The sequence below is a fragment of the Poecilia latipinna genome, unplaced genomic scaffold, assembly GCF_001443285.1.
Source record: "Poecilia latipinna isolate Pla-1442-1.1 unplaced genomic scaffold, P_latipinna-1.0 Scaffold270, whole genome shotgun sequence".
NCBI lineage: Eukaryota > Metazoa > Chordata > Actinopteri > Cyprinodontiformes > Poeciliidae > Poecilia > Poecilia latipinna.
Genome location: NW_015112886.1, coordinates 249,348 through 271,387, shown reverse-complemented (window position 1 = coordinate 271,387; position 22,040 = coordinate 249,348). Strand labels below are relative to the sequence as shown.

General features: G+C 37.0%; 2 protein-coding genes and 1 long non-coding RNA gene across 3 annotated transcripts in view; 2 read left to right on the top strand and 1 right to left on the bottom strand.

The window, feature by feature from the left end:
- The window catches only part of LOC106948043 (cGMP-inhibited 3',5'-cyclic phosphodiesterase A-like), a 63,037-nt gene extending 50,251 nt beyond the window's left edge, over nt 1-12,786 (top strand). Inside the window, exons 14-15 of the mRNA XM_015033482.1 lie at nt 2,712-2,973; nt 3,905-12,786. Coding sequence (XP_014888968.1) covers nt 2,712-2,973; nt 3,905-4,227 — 585 coding nt within the window. The 3' untranslated portion in view covers nt 4,228-12,786. The remainder of the gene's footprint in view (nt 1-2,711; nt 2,974-3,904) is intronic.
- On the bottom strand, nt 3,880-18,148 carry LOC106948046 (uncharacterized). Its single transcript, XR_001425101.1, has 3 exons — nt 18,065-18,148; nt 4,055-4,196; nt 3,880-3,966 (listed from the first exon to the last, which is right to left on the bottom strand). It is a non-coding gene; the product is annotated as an uncharacterized LOC106948046 (long non-coding RNA).
- Nucleotides 17,912-22,040, top strand: part of slco1c1 (solute carrier organic anion transporter family, member 1C1) — a 38,771-nt gene continuing 34,642 nt past the window's right edge. Inside the window, exon 1 of the mRNA XM_015033483.1 lies at nt 17,912-18,340. The gene's annotated coding sequence lies outside the window, so the exon portion shown is untranslated. The remainder of the gene's footprint in view (nt 18,341-22,040) is intronic.

Below are 22,040 nucleotides of genomic sequence, written 5' to 3'. Positions count from 1 at the left end.
AAAGGATGGAATGAAAAGCAAGGTTGATGTTTTGAATTCCCTTTCTCTCTCAAGAGGTAATTTCTCTTCCTCCTGCGGGAGACGATGGTTCAAGGAGACACAGAAAGCATGTACCTCTGCATATGACTGGGATTTACAGCTGCTTTGTGCTTAAGGACACTCCACTAAGGATGTTTTGTACGCACCTACCACACGTGGAATCAGATTTTCAGAACGCTTTCTGCTCATGAATTTGCCATTGTAGGCTGATGCTTGGCAACAAATCCTTCATCGAACTACCTGGAGGATAGAGATAAAATCTGATTAGCTGGAGCGATAGTCGTGTTGCGAAGCAGCTGTAGCCGTTTCTAAGTTTCCGGGATGTTTAGTTTTATAACTCTATGTTATTCGCACATGTAAAAAAAAAAAAAAAAACATTTATAAAATATTTTTACTATCAAGATGTAAAAGGCATTTGCTCTAACAGGATTCCTGTGACTAACAGTGAAGTGGAATTTTACATGACAAACTTAAAACCGCAGTTCAGCAGAGCTCAAATCTTTTGGGAGGCATCAAAAGAGAGATGGAGTGCATTTGTGATTTTTTATTTTTTTTTTTATATAAGGGGGAGGATGACCTAAATGTGCCATCATTGGCAGCTCTCATTCAGTGGCTGAGTCGGATCACAGACATTCACACAGCTTGTCAGAGATGTAAACACACATTTGTTTCACACCCTGCGTAATGCCACTTCGACATGTCGAGCACCGCTAATGCCTAATAAAATGATGTAGGCTGTGATCCGGCCTGGATGCGACGTATACAGTATCCACCAGTACTCCACACTGACGCCATACAGGTTTTTGGTTGCCATGGCAATAGGAATCCTTGTTCCCCAGCCCCCGTCCTCTTTTTGTACGGCTTGAAAGCAGTAACATCAGACCGACAAAACAACAAAACAGAATCCTGCACTGTCATAACATTTGATGGAACAAATAAAACAATCCTTTTATTTTTTTTTCTTCTTTTTCCTCCGTTTTGTTATCTCGGGTTCCGTTAAAAAACCAAAACGGGAGCAGCGGTTCCAAGAATTCAATCTTCAGAGCAACTTCTAGGTAATCCTCCAACTGAGATATGCAGTGATGTGTCTGGTTGAATGAAAAATGAGAAGACGCAGAAGCGTGGATCATGTCAAGGACGAGAAACAGAAGAAATTGATGCACTCACGCACTGCAATTATGTTTCCTGATGAGTAAATCTGTTAACTAGATGAAACGGGGGCAGATCAATTTCAGACAGAGTTATTAATGCCCACAATTGTTTTGATCGCGTGGGAATAAAATGTGCAGATTGGAGTCGTTACGGCTGCACCGAATCTCTGACAGTGAGACGGTTTTATTTTGTAGGCTGACACCTAAAGATTAGTTATACTTTGAACTCATCTTTTTTCTATTTGTAGTCTACTTGACCTACTTTCCAGTGACTGTATCCGGGGGCTGTATATATGGGACTCTCAGTGCTTGACAGCTGAATTCATAATATTTCAGAGATGGAGTTTACCCACAGTTGGCTGAACAGTTTTTTTTTTTTTTTGTGTTATTTGATACAATTTTAGCCTCCATTTTTACATGCACCACTGCCAAAGATGTACAAAAAAATTAAGAAGAAATCTATTTTTAAGCCAACAGAAGAAATAATAGTTTAATTTTTTTTTTTACCTAATCACTTGTACCTATTGTTACCTCCACTGTTTATATTTTCTACAATCCCTTTTGCCAGTAAGAAAACACTGAATCTTCTAAAATTGCACAAAGTTGGAGCGTTCAGAGATAAAGGCCATTTTTCCGTGCAAAGACTGATCATGGGGAGAAAGTTTATGCCGTACCTGTTTTCATTGGGTCACATATTCTGAGTCAATGTTGTGCTCACAGACATAATATCAAACCCGTTTCCAAGTAACCGGTGCAGTCCAGTTACGTAAAATGTTCTGTTACTTTATAAAGGCCACGACACCATGTACTCACCGTCGGAAGAGAAACGGGATCACAGCATCATGGATCCTCCACCGTACCGAATAGTGGAAGAGAGATCCTTCACTTATTGATCCTTTGAGAACCATTTGGAGAGTTTGGTACTACAATGCACATTTTTAGTCTCATCTGACCAAAGCAAATCGTCACAGTCAAGGTTCCTGTACAATTAACCAAACTCCACATGTCTGATGGCAGGACACACTTTGTGTTTTCTTCTCAAGCAAACAGCATCTAATTTTTGCGGCGTAGATTTGCTCTTTATAGCTTTTCTCTTAGTGAGAAAGAAGGATATTTTTAACTTACTCCCTATGTGGGGTTATAGTCAAATGGGTATTTATCCAGACTGGTTTTTTTCCCCCATCCAGTAGTTTTACACTTATTATTCTGACTATGTATGGGAAGGTTTTGGTGATAAGTTATTCTCTTTCTGCCTTTTCTTGACTTTCTTGGACATTATGTTGCCTTGTCTCTCTCCTTTTGAAGAGTGGCTAAAATAAATGCAGTTTGGAAGTTGTGGATTATCATGTCTCCGCTGTGCGATATATTTACGATCACTGTCAAAAGATTTAATTGAGTGAAATAAAATGTTGGCTCAGTCAAAGTGCATTTATTGAATAATATGCACATGTTTATTATTCCAGTCCTTGTGTATTTTGTATTTCCTCTCCCTTTTACATTCCTTTCTCTGCATCCTTCCAGGGTGACGAAGAAGCAACTTTAGGCCTCCCTATCAGCCCATTCATGGACCGGTCTGCCCCCCAACTCGCCAAACTACAGCAGTCATTCATCTCCCACATAGTGGGACCACTGTGCTCCTCCTACGACTCTGCTGCGCTCATGCCAGGGCGCTGGGTGGACCTGTCCGAAGAGGCGGTTCAGATAGATGTGGAAAAGGAAGGACACGATACAGAAGAGGAAGACACGGCGGATGAGGAGGCGTCAACAGGTTCCGACGGGTCCCGTACGTCTGCATCCTAATTAATAGAACTCATTTAGCAGTGATGGTTATGAAAAATGGAAAATTGGCAAATTATGTCACAAACAATTATTGTTCTATAAAGATTTTCTTATGCTTAAATTTTATATTTTTGGGGAGAACGATGGTCAATACTTAAAATACTGACTCTTCACACACATTCAATCCTTTCAGTCCTTTGAAACAGCTTTCAATCATAAGGAATATTGTAAAAGGACTTCATTATATCAAACAAATTGTAAAAAAAAAAAAAAAAAAATATAAATCTCCAACACCATTTGTGTCTTTGCACCAAGACGATACAATTTCTCTGCTTGGTACCAGATCCTGTACTTTGAAAGAAAGAGCCCCTGAAAAGAAATCGATAAAAGTGATGATCAAAAGTATGTAAACATCCATTGCAGTTTTTTTTTTCTTTTGGCAATAACTTATGTGGCTAGAACTGCATGCTGTCCTGCAGTCACACCTCACAAAGATAAATGCTGCTCAGTTACTCTGAGGTTTTCTCTTTCAAATGTCTGACTTCACAGTGTCAAACACATCCTAGTTTTAATGTAAAATTGTGTCTTTGATAATGGGGAAGTGTGATTTTTTTCTGCAAATGTAAGACTTTTTGACAGAGAATATTCATGTTTCTTCATGTAAATATGAATTGAATCTTCAAACCTTAATTTTTTGTTTGTGAAAATATACTCTTCCAAGGCCAGTTTTCTTTTCTTTTTTCTATTTACTAGCCCTAATACTTCCTTGTAACAGTAACAATCATTACAATAATTATTTTAGCACGTCATGATAAATCAATATGAAACAAAAAGAAAATGGTCAGCAAATGGTCGTCATTCTTTTTTACAGAGTAAAAGCCATATTTTTTTTTCTTCAGTCGCTTAGCTAGCAAGTTTTCCTTTTGTTTCCACAGAGCGGCAAGAAGCCAAAAAGCTGCGCAGACGGGAGGTCTTTTGTCAGATCACACAGCATCTCCTGGAAAACCATGAAATGTGGAAACGTGTGATTGCAGCCGAAACATCAGAGGAGACTCAAGAAGAGAAGGCCAGCTGCTTAGACAAACCTGTAGATTCAATCACAGCAATCCGCGAGGAGGAGGAGGAGCAGGAGCAGGCGAGCAAAGAGGACGAGTCGGCCGACGACCTCGATGAGGCCGAAGAGACGGCGGTGGCGGAGGAAGAGGAAGTCCTTCCACAATCAGAGACCTCAGGAGAAAAAGAGGACGTTCCAGAATGAGATTATAAACTTGAACCTCCTCTTAAACCAGGAATCTTGACCATTGTTTGAAAACGTTAGTTTTTTTCTTTCCTAACCAAACTCTTTGTATGGTAGCCAGCACATCACTTTGACACAACACTGTAGAAGATGTTTTGGGTAAAATGTGCCTAATAAAATCAGGGTTGAGGACTTGGGATGATGCATAGTCAGTACATCTGATGAGGAGATCAGCAGAAGACAAAGAAATGGTGAGTGGTGATTGCGAAAAACAGACTTACTTTTTTTTTTTTTTTTTTTTTTTTTTTTTTTGAGCTGTTTCACCCCCCCCCTGGCTGTCCCTTGTGCACTAATGGGCCAACAAATGCTCTTCCTGCATCTCCCATTTTATCAACACCCTTTGTAGCCAACGCAGTGAAGGTGTGCAGCAAGCCCTTTCTTCAGGACAATGGGATGAAAGTCAGGGAAAAGGCTGTCTGCAGTCATGTGGAGTAAAGGAAACTGAAGAAAGAGCCAGTGGTATTGTATAAAAATCAGAAGACCATGCAAGTTTCACACAATCACACTCACATTCCACACTCCAAACAGAGAAGAAGTTTCAAAAGAGAACCTTGTTGCTCCAAAAGCTTTATTCTTGCTCAAGGAAAATCTCACGAAACAGAGTTTTAGCATTCAGTTTCTCCCTGTTTTTATTTATTTATTTATTTTTAATTTTTGCTAATTTTTGGTCACACAGACACCAACGTGTTTTCAGGCTGAACAACTCAGGAAGGCAGAATTAGAATCACAAAAGGACTTCCAATGTCCTCGTCCTTGTATTTCTCTCTGCTTCTTCTTCCCATCTGTTTGCTTCTCTCTCCTTTAAATACCCGGAAATGTTGGGTTGGATTTGTACAGCCTAGCAGAAACCAAAATGGAGTAAGAAAAAAAAATGTTAACGTTGGCAGTTTGGTGAAATCTTTGCGAATATAAAGTATAGTGCTGTGGTGGACAAGGCTAGTGCCGAGTCACAGGGAACAGTTCACCCGAGATTTACATAAATAAAGCTTTCTGGACCTGAAAGGCCAGTTGGCAACCATTAGGCACTACGCACCAACAAGAAAATGTCTAGATGTCAGATTTTAAACAAGGGCATTGTAGCTTTTTTTATATTTTCAAAAAGAAAAAAGGGTAAAGGGAATTTAAGTAGCATGTATATGTAGCCAGTTTCAATAGTAGCATGGAGAGAAAAATTAAACAGAATAAGAGATGTAAGCACTTTAAATAACACAGAGACTAACATTTTTGTTCAAAGTTACTCTGGTCGTGTAGGGAAAGGTTCCTCTGATTATACCTTACACTCTAAAAACTGCTGGTTTATAAACAACACTACTAGCTTTATTTTGCTATCAGTCTGAAGGTTATTTAACACGATGGGATTGAACCATTGGCTTCACGCAGCACACAGAGTAAGGTTTTAACCCCAAAATAAGTTAAAGTGGCTAATGTCTAACGCTAGTGTTGAAGAGATAATAGAGAAAATACAACTAAACAAAGTGATATTTGAATAAGATGTATTATTATTATTATCTATATAATACAAATAATACAGTTTTTTCTAAACGCTATCCTTGCAGGGGGCATGTGGCCTGTCTGTAGCAGTCAATGAGCTACTTTCAGGACAGGTTATTAGTATATCCTGATTAATTGTCTCCTCAGCAAATAGAGCCCTTTATCTATTACTTATACATGGAAACAAACCACATGTCATAGCCATTTATTATAACCATCTCGTTTACTTTTTCGACATAGTAAATTTCATAATTATTGAAAACTTTAGGCCACTGATAGTAACATACCAACTAATGAGACATTACGAACAGTTAAATTTCATTCTCAGAATATAACACTGTGTGGAATATTGATTTGATCAAAGCATGAACATTGAATATATCTAGCATTAGGTTGCTGTACCTGGTAAAAGCAGCTATTGGGTGCTGAGCAAGTAAAAGGCTAATGTTAATGTTAGATTAAGTGAACAAACTTGTGTTCTGGTGTGAATTAAAGTCATAGCAAACCCTACTGACATGAACATTGTTACACAGATTAATCTTAACCTTTTATTTTGCAAACAAAAAAAAAAGTCCAAAATTGCGAACCTATGAGGATTCATTCTTCTTTTTAGCTCTCAATTTTTTGACACAGTTTTTGTTTAATCTTCTTTCCCTTCAGTTTGAGTTAGAGGAATAACCCAGCAGTTGTTTGAGTGTAACTATATCATAGCATACAGCCTGACAGGTGGCGCTCATGCTCTCCTTTGATGTCCTCGGTGATGATGGAGGGCAGCGTGAACACCAAGGACAGCCCAAAGCAATGAGGCTTAGTACGGAAACCGGGGAGATATGAGAGAAGGGAGAGGAACCTTTTAGCATTACATGTAGCTTTCCACGAAGGGCCAGCAGGGTTTTAAATATCGTTCATATTTTAGAAGATTGTTCTAGATGCAGCTCTTTGAAGAGGATCCAGTTTGGTTAGAAGTCAAAACCATGTGATGATCTGTGTTTACCAGCTACGAACGAAAACAAGCATTACAGCCTATTTAAACTGACGTCGGAAAAGTATCGGGGGAGGTTTGAGGCTACTTAGCGTCTTCACTCACATAGCAGCAACAGGTAGCTTCCATCAGAACCATAATTACAGCTGAAAGACTATTAGCTCTGCAAGAGCTGCAGCTGACTCAAGACGAAGGCAAAGCAAATTACACTCAGACACTTTATGAGATGCACTTCATCAGTTCCTTTAACGCTTGTAATGAATCAGCCAATTATATTTAGGGCCTAACCGCTGTGAGGACAACCTGCTGAAGTTCAAACTGGGGTTAGAATGGGGAAGGAAAAGGGGATTGAAAAGGCCGTTGTTAGTTTCAGACCTGATGGCAAGAGTAATTTAGAAACCACTGATATACTGCAGTTATCACAAACATCTATCAGGTTTACAGGTAGTTGTGTCAGCGGAAACGCCTCGTTGATGCCAGGCGTTGGAGGAGAGTGAGTAGACTTTATTGAGAAGATAAAAAAAATAAAGTCACAGTAGTTCAAATAACCCAACATTACAACCAGTGATTGACTGAATATAAGTCCTCCCTTTATGGCCACCGTGAACCCATCTTCTAATGGCTACTTCAACTATGTCCCAAAAATCAATTCATTCAAAATTGGTTTCTTGGAATAACGTTGCGTTCACTGTACTTCGGAGGTCTCTTCAGTCGCCAGATTTCCATCCATTAGAATGCCTTTGGCTGTGGTGAACCAGGACATTAGAGTCATGGATGTGCGGCAACTTTGGAAGCCATCATTACATCGTATCATGTTTAATCTGTCAGATTTAAAATGCACGGAGGTCAAACATGTCAAGGCGAACCTGATAAAGTTGCTGGTGAGTGTAAGAGTGATTGCACTGGATGTCTAAAGCAATCAAACAGCAGGGAGTTTTCTACTGTATGATAACCTGAGGAGCTAGATGACAGGTAATAACCATGAGTATTGATGGTCGGAGCCCATGTAGCTCTAATATAGCAGGTGAGCTGCTGGGTAACGATTGATCAGTACTAACTACCTGACATACACCATACATGCCCTTTAAGCAGTCAAGCTGATGTTTTTAAACACTCTCGATTAAAAAAAAGAGACTTATGCAGTCTATTAAACATGCTTGTTTCATGTGACAAAATGTCGTACTCATTTACTATTTGCTAATACTATTGTAATGCTGTAGAAATATGTAGCTGTATCAACGGCACTGTTATTAGAATGCCCATTATAGCACAGGAGGGCTGAAATGTGCAACCTAATACCCATGACCGCTCATTAGCTTTACTCAGTAACATGGAGTACTGGAGTTTGTTTGTTACGGTATAAATTAGGAAGTCTACAACAATCACACCATCTGCTCTATTGTTTTTGTTTGCATGAAAGTCCAAAAGGCTTAGATGTTGTTTTTTTTCTTTATCATAGCCTGTAAGACATTCCAAGGACCTTCTATTGAGAAAGCATGAAACAGTGAAAAGCGACATGTGGTAATGATAATCTGAGGACGTCCAGGTCAAAAAAACAAACAAAAAAAAAACTGACAAAGTAAGAAAACTAAAATTCAGCATAAAATGTAAATCTCATTCATTTGGATCCAAAATATCTTCCTGAACTAATCTCCCTGGACTTTATGTTTGTAATGCCTTGACATGCAGATAAAGAGAAAAAAAAAACATGCTTGCAGCTGTAGTTTCATAAAAAGAGGAACCTTTTGAACTTGAAATACTATGAAAGTAACCACAAAACTGTAGAAAAAAATGACATTTCAGCACACAATATACAATACATTACACCTGATTCCCATCCAAAGCTCCAAGTCAACGTTCAGACATTTTTTCATATTCTCTTTCCATTGTTGAGCTTAAATTTGAATAGCCTCAGAGTATAAAACTCTCTGAGACAAAACATGTCTTTCTTCTCCAACTGTACAATAACAGTGCAACAATCTAAGAGACTTGAAGCAATCAAAGCTGTGATCAAAATGTGGGTTTTCATTTACAAGATTTTCCAGATATATGTGTTGTTGTTTTTTTTAAATCACACATGTATGCATAGATTGAAGTCTGCCTATGTTTGAAGCTCTGATTGTGCAAGTCCTCAGAAATTCAAATGTGTGGATCATTGTTTTGGAGAAACATTAGGAATGAACAGACCGGATTTGCACTTACTAAGTGCTGTGAAAGATATTCGTCCCCTTGGAGATTTATTATGCTTTTTGTCACACTTAAACTTTTCATGCCACTTTTACCAGACAGAGATGGCCAGTGCAATTACAGAAATATTAGCAAATACAGTGTAAATGTTTTTTTTAAAGGGAGTGGGGGTTGTTCTAATATGCTCCCCCCCCCACAGTGGAGCCATCTTGGCATTATGCAGAATAAACGGGCAGAAATTGTTGACAATGTAAAAGTTCATTTAAAGAACAGTTTTAATTCTATATTCAGTGTGTCAAAATTTTTCTACATTTTTTTTTTAAATCCAAGACTTGTGTGTGTTTTTAATGAACAATAACAATTAAGTTTAAAGAATCATTTCAATATTTTAGCTTTTTAAATTCAATATTGTATATAACCGTTAACATTTGAAAGAGCAGATTTATGTTTGTTTTTCTTTTTTTTCTTTTTTAGAAAACTAGTTTGAAGCAACTTGATTTTCTGCACCAGTTGTATCTAGCTCCATAAGTCTGAGAATGATCTAATCCACGTTGAATTGTTTCACAACCATTTAGAGTTAAATGCCCATTTGATAAATTACTAAAGGAAATAAATGTTATTTATCTGTAATGTCAAATGAGCCTTGAATAGAGCAGACAGATTTGCAAAATGATTAATTCTGTGTACATACATGAAAAAATATTTTGTGAGACTCATACAGCAATTTTTTTTCCCCAGAACATGAGAGCTAAGCATATTGAATAAGATAATCAGATAATGTATAATTTTAATGCTTAAAGACCATTTCTGAGAAATTGCTAGACAAACATGTTTCTTAGAGTAAGACATTAAAATAGGAAAATTTGTAAGTCATTTTTTAAGACCTCCACCACTAAAAACTTAGCTTAGTAGCACTTACATTTACCAAACATTTTGTTTTCCCTCCATCTAAGCAGGTCAGCCATGTGATCAACACTGCTCGTCATTTTGGTGCAGCGCAATATTCTGGTAAAATAACTTCATCCAGGCAGTATTTTCTGCATCAAACGTTGTTTGCTTAATGTATCTATTAAATAGTTATATTATTTTGATGTTCAAACTCAAAGAAATATGCAAAAACTAAACAAACAGAAACAAAACAAAAAAAAAACACTTGAAAAAGAGAACATTTGCACATCACACTGTGTTACAACTTCTGTGGCAAAGTGATGCAGCAGAACATCCTCTGCAAAACTAAGAATGAAGCTAGAAGTTGCTAGCGAGTAATGGCATTACATTAAGAACACCAGACCCAGCCATATGTGCATAACACAATGACCAGCCAATACCAAAGTAGAAACAGAAAACTTTCCAGGCATAGATTTATGTGGCAATTTGTCCAGTGAAGTAGAGAAAGGCTTGGAGACGTAGCAAACCGGCACCCTTCAAAGCTCTCGCTGCCTGTAATTTTTTACCACAGTGGTGTAAATGTAGCTATAGCTGCTTGTGACAAAATTTGTGCTTTCAAAATTTTTAGTTCTATTATGATTTGGACAGATTGGTTCTGACCAGCATTGTGGTGGACCGTCTCAGTCCCTACTGACTTTGGATCTGACCAGCAAAAGGAAGAATCAGGATAACAATAGTGTCACCAAAGCACAATAAATAAGAAAACTACGTGGTGTTTGTGTAAAACATTAGTGCAAGCGAATGGAACCATCTGAAAGTCTCACTTTACTACACATTATCAGTACTTTGAAGGTTTAACTTCACTAAAGTAATGTCACTATTATCTGTCAGGCCCCTCTAAGTTTGTCGACAGTTACTTTCCCTAAACACACTGTTTGGGCCTAAAAGTCAGGGTTCTTGTAAGAAGGCTGTAAGTTTAGTGATTAAAAGTCAAAGCAATGAAATCAAACCTGTTATTCTTTTGGCTCAGACACAGAAAAATATTGTTGCTATGGTGAGTAAAACCCTGCAGGAAAAAGCAGAGAGAGGTCGTCTGATTAAATTTAACTGGATCAGCTGACATCAGTGAATGCTTGGTCCTGCCAAAGGCCAAATGAAAGTAAAAACTGAGTAAAACACAGTACTCTCCTGCTGAGATGGGGGTTTTTTAGTTCACAAATAACACAATTATATGGCTGCATACTTCACTATAGCAATTTATAACACCTGTATAAACTGTTGTGTTTTGTCGGTCAGCGTTTTAATCCTGGGGTGAAAAGTGTTTTGAACAGAGAGGTTGTTTTCAATTTTTGTTGATGAGGAGAAATTCACCTGTGCTTACTTTCACCTGCTTTTCCAATAAATAGGTAAGTAAGCTTGGATTTCGCATACAGCATATAATTGCTCGTACCTGGTAGTTGGCCTTTTGGTTTACAAAGTCATGTTTCTAAAAGATATTTTGTGTCAAAAGGGTGGATTTTAGAACGAGTTATCTTCTTTGGAAAATAATAGACATGCCAACGAGGATTCAGTTATACTAATTAGTTTCAAAACTATGCTAAATATGATTATATGGGCCCTTTAAGTATAACTGTTCAATAATTATTTGTCCTCAATACATTTTTTCAGTTTATTAGCTCTTTTTGTCATTTTAAAACTTTAAAATACAAAATAAAACATAATTTGATCATTTTTCCACCTTATGAAACATGAAAATTGTTATTTAATTTGTTTTGGCATTTATGACTACTACTCTTCTTTGCAATTTTACCTTGTCTGTCTTTCTTTCTTTTGATGTTAGTCATCCTAATTCTCCATGGTGGCATTATTAACTATCGATTTAAATTGTTTTCTGTGTCGAAAGAAAGAAAAAGACCAGAGCCTCTAATCAGAGCCAAGCTTCTTAATTTTTATCAAGGTATGAGTGTTTTCTTTGAAATATTGTTGCAACCAGATTTACTTCTGCAAACCAAAGAAATACTTTTGAGCTTTGCAGTTTTTGGTGATTTGCACAAAATAACCCCTAAACTAATTTTCTTTCTTTTTTCTGTTTTTTACATTATGTAGAACCTTGTGATGTTGAGATATGTACACATTATATACACATTTTGTTGTATGTAAACGCAGATGAAACTGAATGAAAAACTGTCAGCAGTTCTCTAATAGACCACTGCTTATAGTGTTATTATCTTTGATTGATTTATTCCTTCGGTCCCATGTTAGTGGACATTGGTAGCAACACAGTTTAACTCACCAACTCTTCACAGACTGAAGGCATCGTAAACCAAAAAAAAAAAAAAAAGAAAACACTCCATTTTTCTTCAGCTTGTTGCTTTTGCTAAGTTAAACGGGGTCTTCTCTCCTGTGCCATAACATTTTCACATGTACATGTATCTACAAACTGTTTTAAGGCTTTCCACGTTTGTCTCAAGCAAAACCAAAACAATTTTCTTCCACCATCTGTAAAATAAGACAAGGCTGGTATGTTTTTTTTTATTATTTTTTTTTCTGCAATTGCAGTCGCTTCACTGACTCAGTTCTTTATCTTTTCTCTCTCTAGTATCTTGCACTTGACTCATGTAGCAATACCTACAGGATGGGGGGAAATTGTGTGATTCACCAGTATTTAAGGAAAATATAACTTTTTATTTCTTGCTATTGTTTGACTTTGTATAAAATATATACTGTACAGATTTAAAAGTATATTATGACAAAGAAAAAAAAAACTTTTAGAAATAATATTTATTTTTACTGTTTTGTAATTTAGACACAATACTGTAGCTCCTCTATTGCCAGACTTACTGGAAGTGCCTCTCAATAATGTATTACAAAGTAACTATACAATATATTGGGATTATTAGAACCTGTCACTAGCAAGGCATTGTTGATGTTGTATTGTGACTATTGTTCAATAATAAGATTTATAAATGCTGCATGTGTCTGGCTGCTTCTTCATCTGTTTCAGGATCATTTTATAACACTTCAAGTACAACTGTAGATTAGATGAAACAGTTAGCAACTCAATTTAAGATATTCAGTAAATTTTTTGAGGCTCCAATAAATTGCAAATATTTAAATAAATTCACTTTTAACTGCAATGGCATAGTCTCACTCTGCATTTTTTTAAATCCAAACCTGATATTCAGTATATTTAAGTAACCATACACATATGTGTAGCAGAAATACTTTTATTTACAATTAACTTTTTAAATTGATCAATGTTTTCAGAAAGACCTAAATCCATGACTTTTGTTATGCCTGTGGTATAAATACATTGCGAAACAAAGGCCTATTTATTGTAGCTGCTGTCTATAAGGCCAAACTGTATCTTGAAAAAGATTGCGATGAAGGATAAAAAAAATATATAATAATAGTTTATCTGGAGAGCTGTGAGCAAATTATTGTTAAAACAAGAAAGCCAGATAAGACCTCTTCAAATCTCTTCAGTTCAGCTACAACTGTGCCACATAAGTGTAAATAAAATATATAATACTCTCTCAGTTGCTGACAATTTCTTTAAAGATAAAATCAGTCCTCTGACTTGATTTCTTTGCTTCAGCTCCATCAAAAAGTCCTGCTCTGTGGCCTTAAGTTCAAGGCTGCGAGTCGCCTGTCTCTTGGCTTAATTCTGACATATGTTTTTATTTGTTTGATGGCAGAAAATGTCCGCTCCACAGCTGTGGTGGATACAGGAATAGTCAGAACCAGAGACGGAGATCAACTCTGGCTTCTCGAAATGTTCTCAAAAGCACCAGAGCCTGCAAGTCATTGAAGTCTCCTTCAGTGGCCGGATGTTGCCCCACTGTATTGGCCAGACAAGTGAAGTTGGCAGACCCTGTTTCATGCAAAAAGAAGTCATTTCCAGCAATAGGACTTGAAATGGCCCTCAAAGGTGGTAAGTGGTTACTTACAAACACTGACTGAGACCAGCCGCTCTTCACAATGTCCAGTTACGGTGAATAAGTCTGACTTAAAAATTGATTTTGAATCATTCCTGAGACCAAATCAATTTCTCCTTCTCAGTCATCCATTGTGAAATAAATAAATAAATAAAAAACTAACTAATTTACACGTATTACTGTGTGTGCTGATTGCACAGGACATGCTACACTAGTAAAACTTTGGGATGATAGATATGCTTTGACCATCCGTTCAGAAAATATCTGATGCCATTTTGGATTTCTAGCAGGTTCTGGCAGGCAAAGCTGACTGATTAAAAAAACAATTCCACTGATGATGTGTCACTTACTTGATGTAGGCCTGATCTACCGATGTGTGCTTGGCAGCATGTATAGATTCAGTATTCCATCTTTCTTGTCAACTTTTTTGGTGATGTTTGGTGTTTCTTTACCTCCTCAGGGAGCAATCTGTAGGCACCACCATCCTGGTTATACTGACTGGGAAAGCAAGTCCAGCTCATCTATCCTTATGAAATTCGAGATGTGGTTTTCATGCAGCTTCAGAGTAAATTCCTCAAATCTTTGGCCCATCAAAACGATCGCACTTTCAAACACAAAAGCTGTCACAGCAACAGTTTCATAGCTTGGAGATTTACAAATCAACCCAGTCTTGAAAAACAGAATCAAATAGAATATCATCCTTAGCTTCAACTTGTCCAACAAATAATGATAAAACATTCTAGTTCTGTCAGCCAAAAGAAAGAAGACTCTTGGAATAAGTTTCTTAGACTCGCACACACAACTCCGGCAACTCTTTGGAGTCTTCTGAGGCCGAAGATAAAAAGGTTTGCTGTTCCAACCAACCCAGTATACTGGAGATGACACTGTGCAAGAGGGCGTCTTGGTGGTCCCTTCAGTGTTCTCTCCCCCATAGAAAAAACACTAACCATTCCTGCAGCGTGTTACTGTTAGACCTTAATTATGTTTCTCAAATCCACGTCCAGCTTTTCCTGAGATGCTGTCTTCGCAATGATTCAGTGTGCAGTTCTCACTAAAGCCAAAAGGTTGGCAGCAATGAAGACCAAATGATGCTTAACTTTCACACTCATGCTGCATGGAAATTAGAATATCGTCGTTTGCCTTGAGTAACTTAGATATAGAGGAGCTGACATACTGAGAGTATGTGGTGCCAGAAAAGATCAAAAGTAATCCCTTTGGTAATCTTGTTTTCATTGAAGCGGCACTCTCTTTGAAGCCCTCCTTGTCTGATCGATTTTGTGTCAGCTTTTGGAATTACCCAGTGAGAGTATTAAATATCATGAGACATCCTTTTCCATCCAACCACGCAATGGACTAAAATATAGCATACGTTAGCCCTCGATACACATTTTAGCAAATGGTTTTTCTCTGATTTTTCTGACGCGTTAACATTGACGTGGTTTGCGGACAAGCCATAAGTTATTATCCGTGTGTAAAATGTATTATTCTGGAACGATGTGAATACATGTAAGGCAGCTTTTTCCTTTTTGCCTGCATTTTTTTCCCCCTGTCTGCTCCCATTTTTTGAATCCTTGAATGATATCTTCCGCACTTTCATCATAGACCTGTCTTCTGGATGATTTCCCACTTTCCCTTTTTTCCCCTTCATGGATTCCTTTTTCCCCAATTAACCTTCTTAACCTTAACCCAGTGGATTATGAACACAGCTTGACTTAAATCCGACACCACAAAAACAGGGACCACTGAGCACACACCATCAGTGACAAAAACTGGAGCAGTTCAGAGTGATTACACTCATTCCTGTCTTAAATTAAATTCTCAGCCAAAACAAAAGCTGACAAACACAATATAGTAGTAGTAGTATGCTACTAATATATTACCTCTAAATGACTTCTCTTTTAAGCATTCATCTTTATTTAAAGTGCTTGCAATGTAACTTAACCCAGTTTAAATAACATATCAGCAGGCTGTAAATCTAGCATGTATTGACCAACAAAGCATCAAAAAACACGCAGCCAGACTCTGATTTACCTTTATTTTTTATAAAAAATACACTAGATGGTTTTATTTAGAAAAAAAGAGAAGCCATTAATACAACTCCCTTCCTTCCCCCTGAAATATAACTTTTTATAGTTAAATTTCAATTTGCATAGCTGGATTTTAATAAAGCTCCAAATGAGCAAAATGTGGGGGTAGCTACTGAAACATGCCATGAAAACATTTTTTTTTTTTCACTTGCTCTTTGTTATTTGAAAGAAACAAAAGTGACAACCGTTCTTTGGGAGAAAGAAAAAGCCAAGCAAACCAGATGGACAGCTGATAGCATGAACAAAAGGAAATAAGAGAGCCGCTGGCCATTAATCATAACTCTCGTCTGTAACGTAACAGAGCATGCACTGACAAGCGCAGGCTGCCCTCTTATTTAGAAGCAAATTCTAGAAATTGAAGCAATTACATTTTAAGTGCTCTTTACTTATTTTAGATATTGTTAGCTTGTGATGACATTTTCCTGGGATAAAATATATGGTAAGATCCATTTTGCACACATTGCAGTGAAATATCCATCTGTCCGTCCATAATAGTATCAAAATTAAAATGAGATTTTTTTCAAATACATGCCCCCTGCATGAATATTCTACTATTATTCAAAAGAGCAGAAGTTAAGTTATGTAACAAATATGGGTCTCTAAAATATTAATTCTTGCACACATATTCAGGCGTTACTACTGATTATGTCAATAACAATGACTTATATTTGCTATTATATGTAAAATAAAAATAACATGAAATTAAGGCATACCTTAAAAATATTTAAATATTAAATAATTATTAATTGTTCATCGAATTGTTAAAAGCTACTGGTTGAAGTCAGTGAAAGTAACAAAAATTAGATTATTTAAAATGTTAATGACAACCTACTACCTTGAAATGTTTTGCCGGGGCAAACAGGTAGGAAGTATAAGATTCCTTGTGAGATTTATTCCAACTTTAAACAGTATATTATCAAAAATAAATCTTAACCACAAAATTAGTAACAAGGAAGAAGGGATATTTTTTTATTTTAATTTATGGCAAGTGTTTATTACGGTTTTAAAGTAGTTTGAAACTCATCCTAAATTACTGTGAAATTAATGAGATTGTGAGAAACAAAGTTAAATTTATTATCAACCCAATGATTTATTTCCATCATGCTTTTCCAAACCGGAATATCCGAAAATGTGAGATGGAGGCTTTGCTCATTTAACTTCATAGTAACTGAGGTTTTCCATTCCATAGAAATTAAGATGTAATAATCACATTTTTATTAACTTGTATTATTTTCCATATAATATTATGAAGAACATCACAGCAATTTAAATTGAGGATTTGTGACTGCATTGTGACAAAAAAGACTAGTTTAGCAAGGCACTTTATGTATGAGAATATAAAGGTATAGCCAGAAGTTTCCAAACACAGAATAAAAACATATTCACATTTTGTTTTCTTATCTGACTGTCTGAAATTAAATCAGAACAAACTCCTCTAATTTTGGTGTTAGAATCACCAAAACTATTTAATACCACAATGATGAAGGGAGGACTAGTCAGAACTCAAGTGTATTTCACCATAAGGTACAGGTGAGGATGGTCAGGGTGGGAGGGGCTTAGAAAATGCCCATATCTAATTATTGCAGAACTGCAGCGAAAAGTGCCCTCTTAGGGTCAACATGTCTCCATAGCAACAATTTATTTTAAGGATTTTGTACAGATATTTAACAAGCATGGGAGTTCTGGACGGTGGTGTGATCTCAGTAGTTTGTTTGGTGCAACCCCAATAATTAATAACAATAATAATAAAAAAAAGATATTTCTATGACAAAACACTCACAGACACAAGGCCTACTTATTATTAAATTATTCCAACCATGGGAGGCAGAGCTCTAGCTAACACAAACCTTACCAATGAAGTCTCATGACGCCCTGTTCAATTACAGCGAAAAATATCACGTGCTAAAAAAATAAATAATAATAATAAAAAATCAACTAGGACACAACATTTTTTTTTTTTCATTTTTAGAGTAACAATAAATACACTGTAATCTAAAAAGAACTGCTATAAAGCTGTGGAGGAGGGAAGGTCGAGATGGGAGGAGGCAAAGCTGCATGAAAACTGGGTTAAGAAATAGAAAAGGAAGAGAAAGAGAGGGAGAAAGGTGCTCTGATGAAGACTCCCGCCTCTCTGTCAAGGAAGGCTTATTGTACCGAAGGCTGCTGGCTGTCAGCCTGCCCGTCTGCAGAATCAGTGTGACTGCAGGGAGGCGGCGGGATCTCACCTGGAAGCGCGCATCTCATTTCTCCCGCCTGCATGTTCCACGGATGTGTGTCAAAAGGCTGGGATTCCTTTTCTTATTGTCGGATTAGGCGGCTCGGCTAAATACGAAATGTGCGAACACACATTTCGATCCTAATCGGCGTTTGTTCCAGCTGTCCTTCCACATGAGAAGTTTGACTGAAGCGGACTGAGCTGCTGAGGAAGAGGAAGACTCTTGACTGTTCGCTGGCGGGGAAATCCGAGCCGCTCAATCAAGCCGAAAATAAGGACACTGAAGGTGAGTGATTTTGTCTTTCCAGTTTATTGTCACCCTGCTCTTTGAAAGGAAAACGGAGCTGAAAAAAAAAAAAAAAAAAAGGGAGTCTTTAATTAAAGATGGCAACAGGCAGGTTTTTTTTTTTTTTTTGGTTTTTTTTTGTTTAGCCTGAAGCTTTTTCACACGTCTGACCTTGTTGCTCTCATTAACAGCTTATTTCTCGCACTTCAGCAAACAACAACTTCGACAGAACAGTTAAAAGACTAAGGCGTTCAAGTAAGAGCTAAACTAAACTTAACTCAAAAAGCATGCATAGTCCTGCATGATTTTGGTTTTGCAGATTTAGATTCGAAATCTATCTATCTATCTATCTATCTATCTATCTATCTATCTATCTATCTATCTATCTATCTATCTATCTATCTATCTATCTATCTATCTGTTTGCGGATCAATCAAACACAGTGAGACAATGGTCATTAAATCAGTTACTTTTGGTGATGTGCACAGATGGCATTTAGGCTGGAAGTGAAATCAGCATCTTCAGAAATGGTGACATGTCTTACTGCACTTTTTTCTCCTTCCACTAAACCTTCCATTACAGTGTTTGAACACAGCACTCAGTGAAACCTATGTGGTTGTCCCTGTTACTTCTGCACTTTTTCTATCACATATTGTCCTTCACCTAAGCTTCTGAAAATCTAATTTCCTCGTGCCAGTTGTATCAATAGTTTTTCCCCATGTTTGTGTAGTTACGTCATGGGTTAAGTTATGTTCATTTCAGTTTCTGACTTTTAGGGTTTTATTCGGTAATATATAGGCAATAACCATCAAAACTAAACTAAAATTTAAAAAGTTAAAATGTATTCAACCATCAAAATAACCAAGACTATATGACATAAACTGTAGGCTATTTAAGATAAGATAAGATAAGATGAGATAAAGATAAAACTTTATCAATCCTCCATAGGGAAAATTACAATTATATTATGTCTTAGTTGCTCATCCCACTCAAGAAAGGCTGATATCTATCGAGTCCTAAAATTGGAATATTAGGCATGCTAACATCATCACAGATGTATAAAGAATTTTAAACGCGCCAGTTGCACCTAATTTTATATAATATTTTTAACCCTTGTAGGTAGAAATGGGGTCCAACTGACCCCACACACGTAAAACTTGTATCATTTTCCATAGTCCTCTACGTTTGCCTCAGTCCTCGCTCACACAAGAGTTATTAAAGGAGGTATACAACTGACCCCTGGTCTTTGTGCGGTTTAGGGACCACAGCTGCCCTTGAATTATTAAAATGCAACAATACTTGAGACCTGCTCTAAACAGTTGCCTAGCTAATATTTCTGACACTAAATATACCTTAATATTCATAGATATGCACAATGAATAGTAAGGTATATTCACTGAACAGTAGAACAGTAGAAATGTAGAAATCTGTCGTAGGCCTATTTATTTCTACTCTTTAGGTTGGCTTTGCCAATAGGGCGTCAAGTAGGCTGGTGCCTAGACATTACAGCTTCCCAACCTGCATTTTTTTCTCAAATATTTAAGATATACAATGTGTAAAAAAAATCTGTGAACATCCAGATAATCATGAAAAATCCACAGAAAAATCCACCAGTAGGTTAATTGGCAAATCAGTTGTAAACACCTTGGGACATTTGCACTGAATTGTTCTGCACTGATACATGATTTCAAGCATAGTTTGAAATTCACTTATTGAACTTGTGGAAGCACAGAAAGGAGCCTCAGTGCCCAAAGGTTTTCACAAACCTCTTTCAGAAATCAGCCTAAAATCCTAATATCCTAAGTAGTTGGTGCTTTCCTTGGCACCGGGGCTCAGCGGACTACGGGAAGTTTGTCTGTATTGATTAAAACTCCTCCTGACAATAAGAGCAAGTGCTGGTGTGAGTAAGATCCTCGGTTGCAGAATGCCAGTCAATTTTGTTCTTAAGAGGGATGGTACCTTGTAAGTATTTGCTCACGGGTTTGTTTCCAGCTTCATGTTGTCTAAAATTGCAATTACGTTATAAATCCAGGTGAATGATGAGGACGTTACGTTAGGATGCGACACAAGGCAGAATTCTGAGAAATTACCGCAGAGCGGTTATCAGTGCCAAAGAGCAGAGATCTGGAGACACATTGTTTGGAGATATGGACATGCAGAGAAAGACTTAAGCCAGAAAATTGGTACTAAGAATGGAAGACAAGCAGAAAAAGCAATCAGTGGCAAGCTGTAGCAGAAACATGCAGTTGTTAGTATTATTTTGATAATAAAAATGTTGTCAGGGTCTTTAAGGCGACTCAGAAAGCACGTGCATTTGAGTCTTTGTGTTTCCATTTAAATGTGTGCTCAAAACAAGAATGAGTCATGTAATCATTGACAGAATACAAAAAAAAAACACATATTTTGTCCTCTGTATTGCTTTACATAAAACAGCTGAACCTGTTGCAGTTAGTGAGCCTCATTGGTTTGTTCACTACGTGAAGTCAGAGCGAAGAAAATCAGTTGAGAGTACTTGTAAATGTGGTATATCATCCTAACTCACCATCGTGACAGCCTCACCTTTTTTTTGTCCAACAACATAATATGACTTTAGTTAATATGTGAAATAATATAAAGGAGAGCGGTAAGAGATCATTTGTATTGGGAGACAGAGGTAAAAATAAAAATAGGGGTGAAAGAAAACAAGACATAAGTTGTTAGTACAGTGAGATTATAAAGTAAAATTATAATACATATTGCTGCCATGTCTATGTAGAGTGGGCTGGGATGGTGGAGCGGTTTTCCTTATGCTGGAATTCCTTCAGCACAGAAATAATGTATTTGTTACACACCAACTTATCGACAAATAACCCCCGAATCTTGGAAAAGTCTAGAATTGTCCCCCCAAAGAAATCATGAAAGAAACCCTTGTATTTAAACAATATCAATATAAAAAAGGAAATAGAAACAAAGAACGAAGTAAATCTGCCATTCATCTAAGAAAAAAATAATAATTAATTTTTAGGTCCCCCCCACTATTGTTAGAACAATGGTTCAGTCCAAAGTGTAGGCGGAGCAACAGCAGCGCTGCTGAAGGCTCCGTTAGAGCCGCTAAAGTGAGGAGCTAGCTGTTAGCTGTTAGCTGTGGCTCTGCAGCACTAACAAAAAACCCCTCCAATAAATAAATACTTAAAACAAAAGACATGTAACACGTTTTATTTACTTTCACTGCTCAATAGGAAGAAACACATCGACAATAAAAATCAGCCACAGTTTTTTATTTCATTACTTTGGCTGAATCATGATAAACTGCCACCTTATGCCTTGGAAATCAAAACTGCCACATTGCTTTCATAGACTTAGCTCCTGTTTCTGTCGAAGGTAGCCAATATTTCAATTATTTTTAGCTCTCTTAACTCTTACTTTAATGAGAAGAGTTTGAAATGGGAGGGAGGGGCTGAGCTTTAGCACTAGCCACTAGCTAAGTAAGGGAAACGAGACCAGAGGGGCTACTGCAGCTGACAGTAAAACAAAATAAAGTATGCCTTTATTTCTTACCATCTTCAACGTAGAGCCTTTAAAACCACAAAATAAAATCTGAATATTTTTCTAGAAAAATCTGGTGCTGACCTTTAAGTTTAAGTTATGATACTTCCCAAATATTCAATTCCTACATATTTATAGGTTTTAACATGAGTCCCCCCCCCCCCAAAAAAAACCA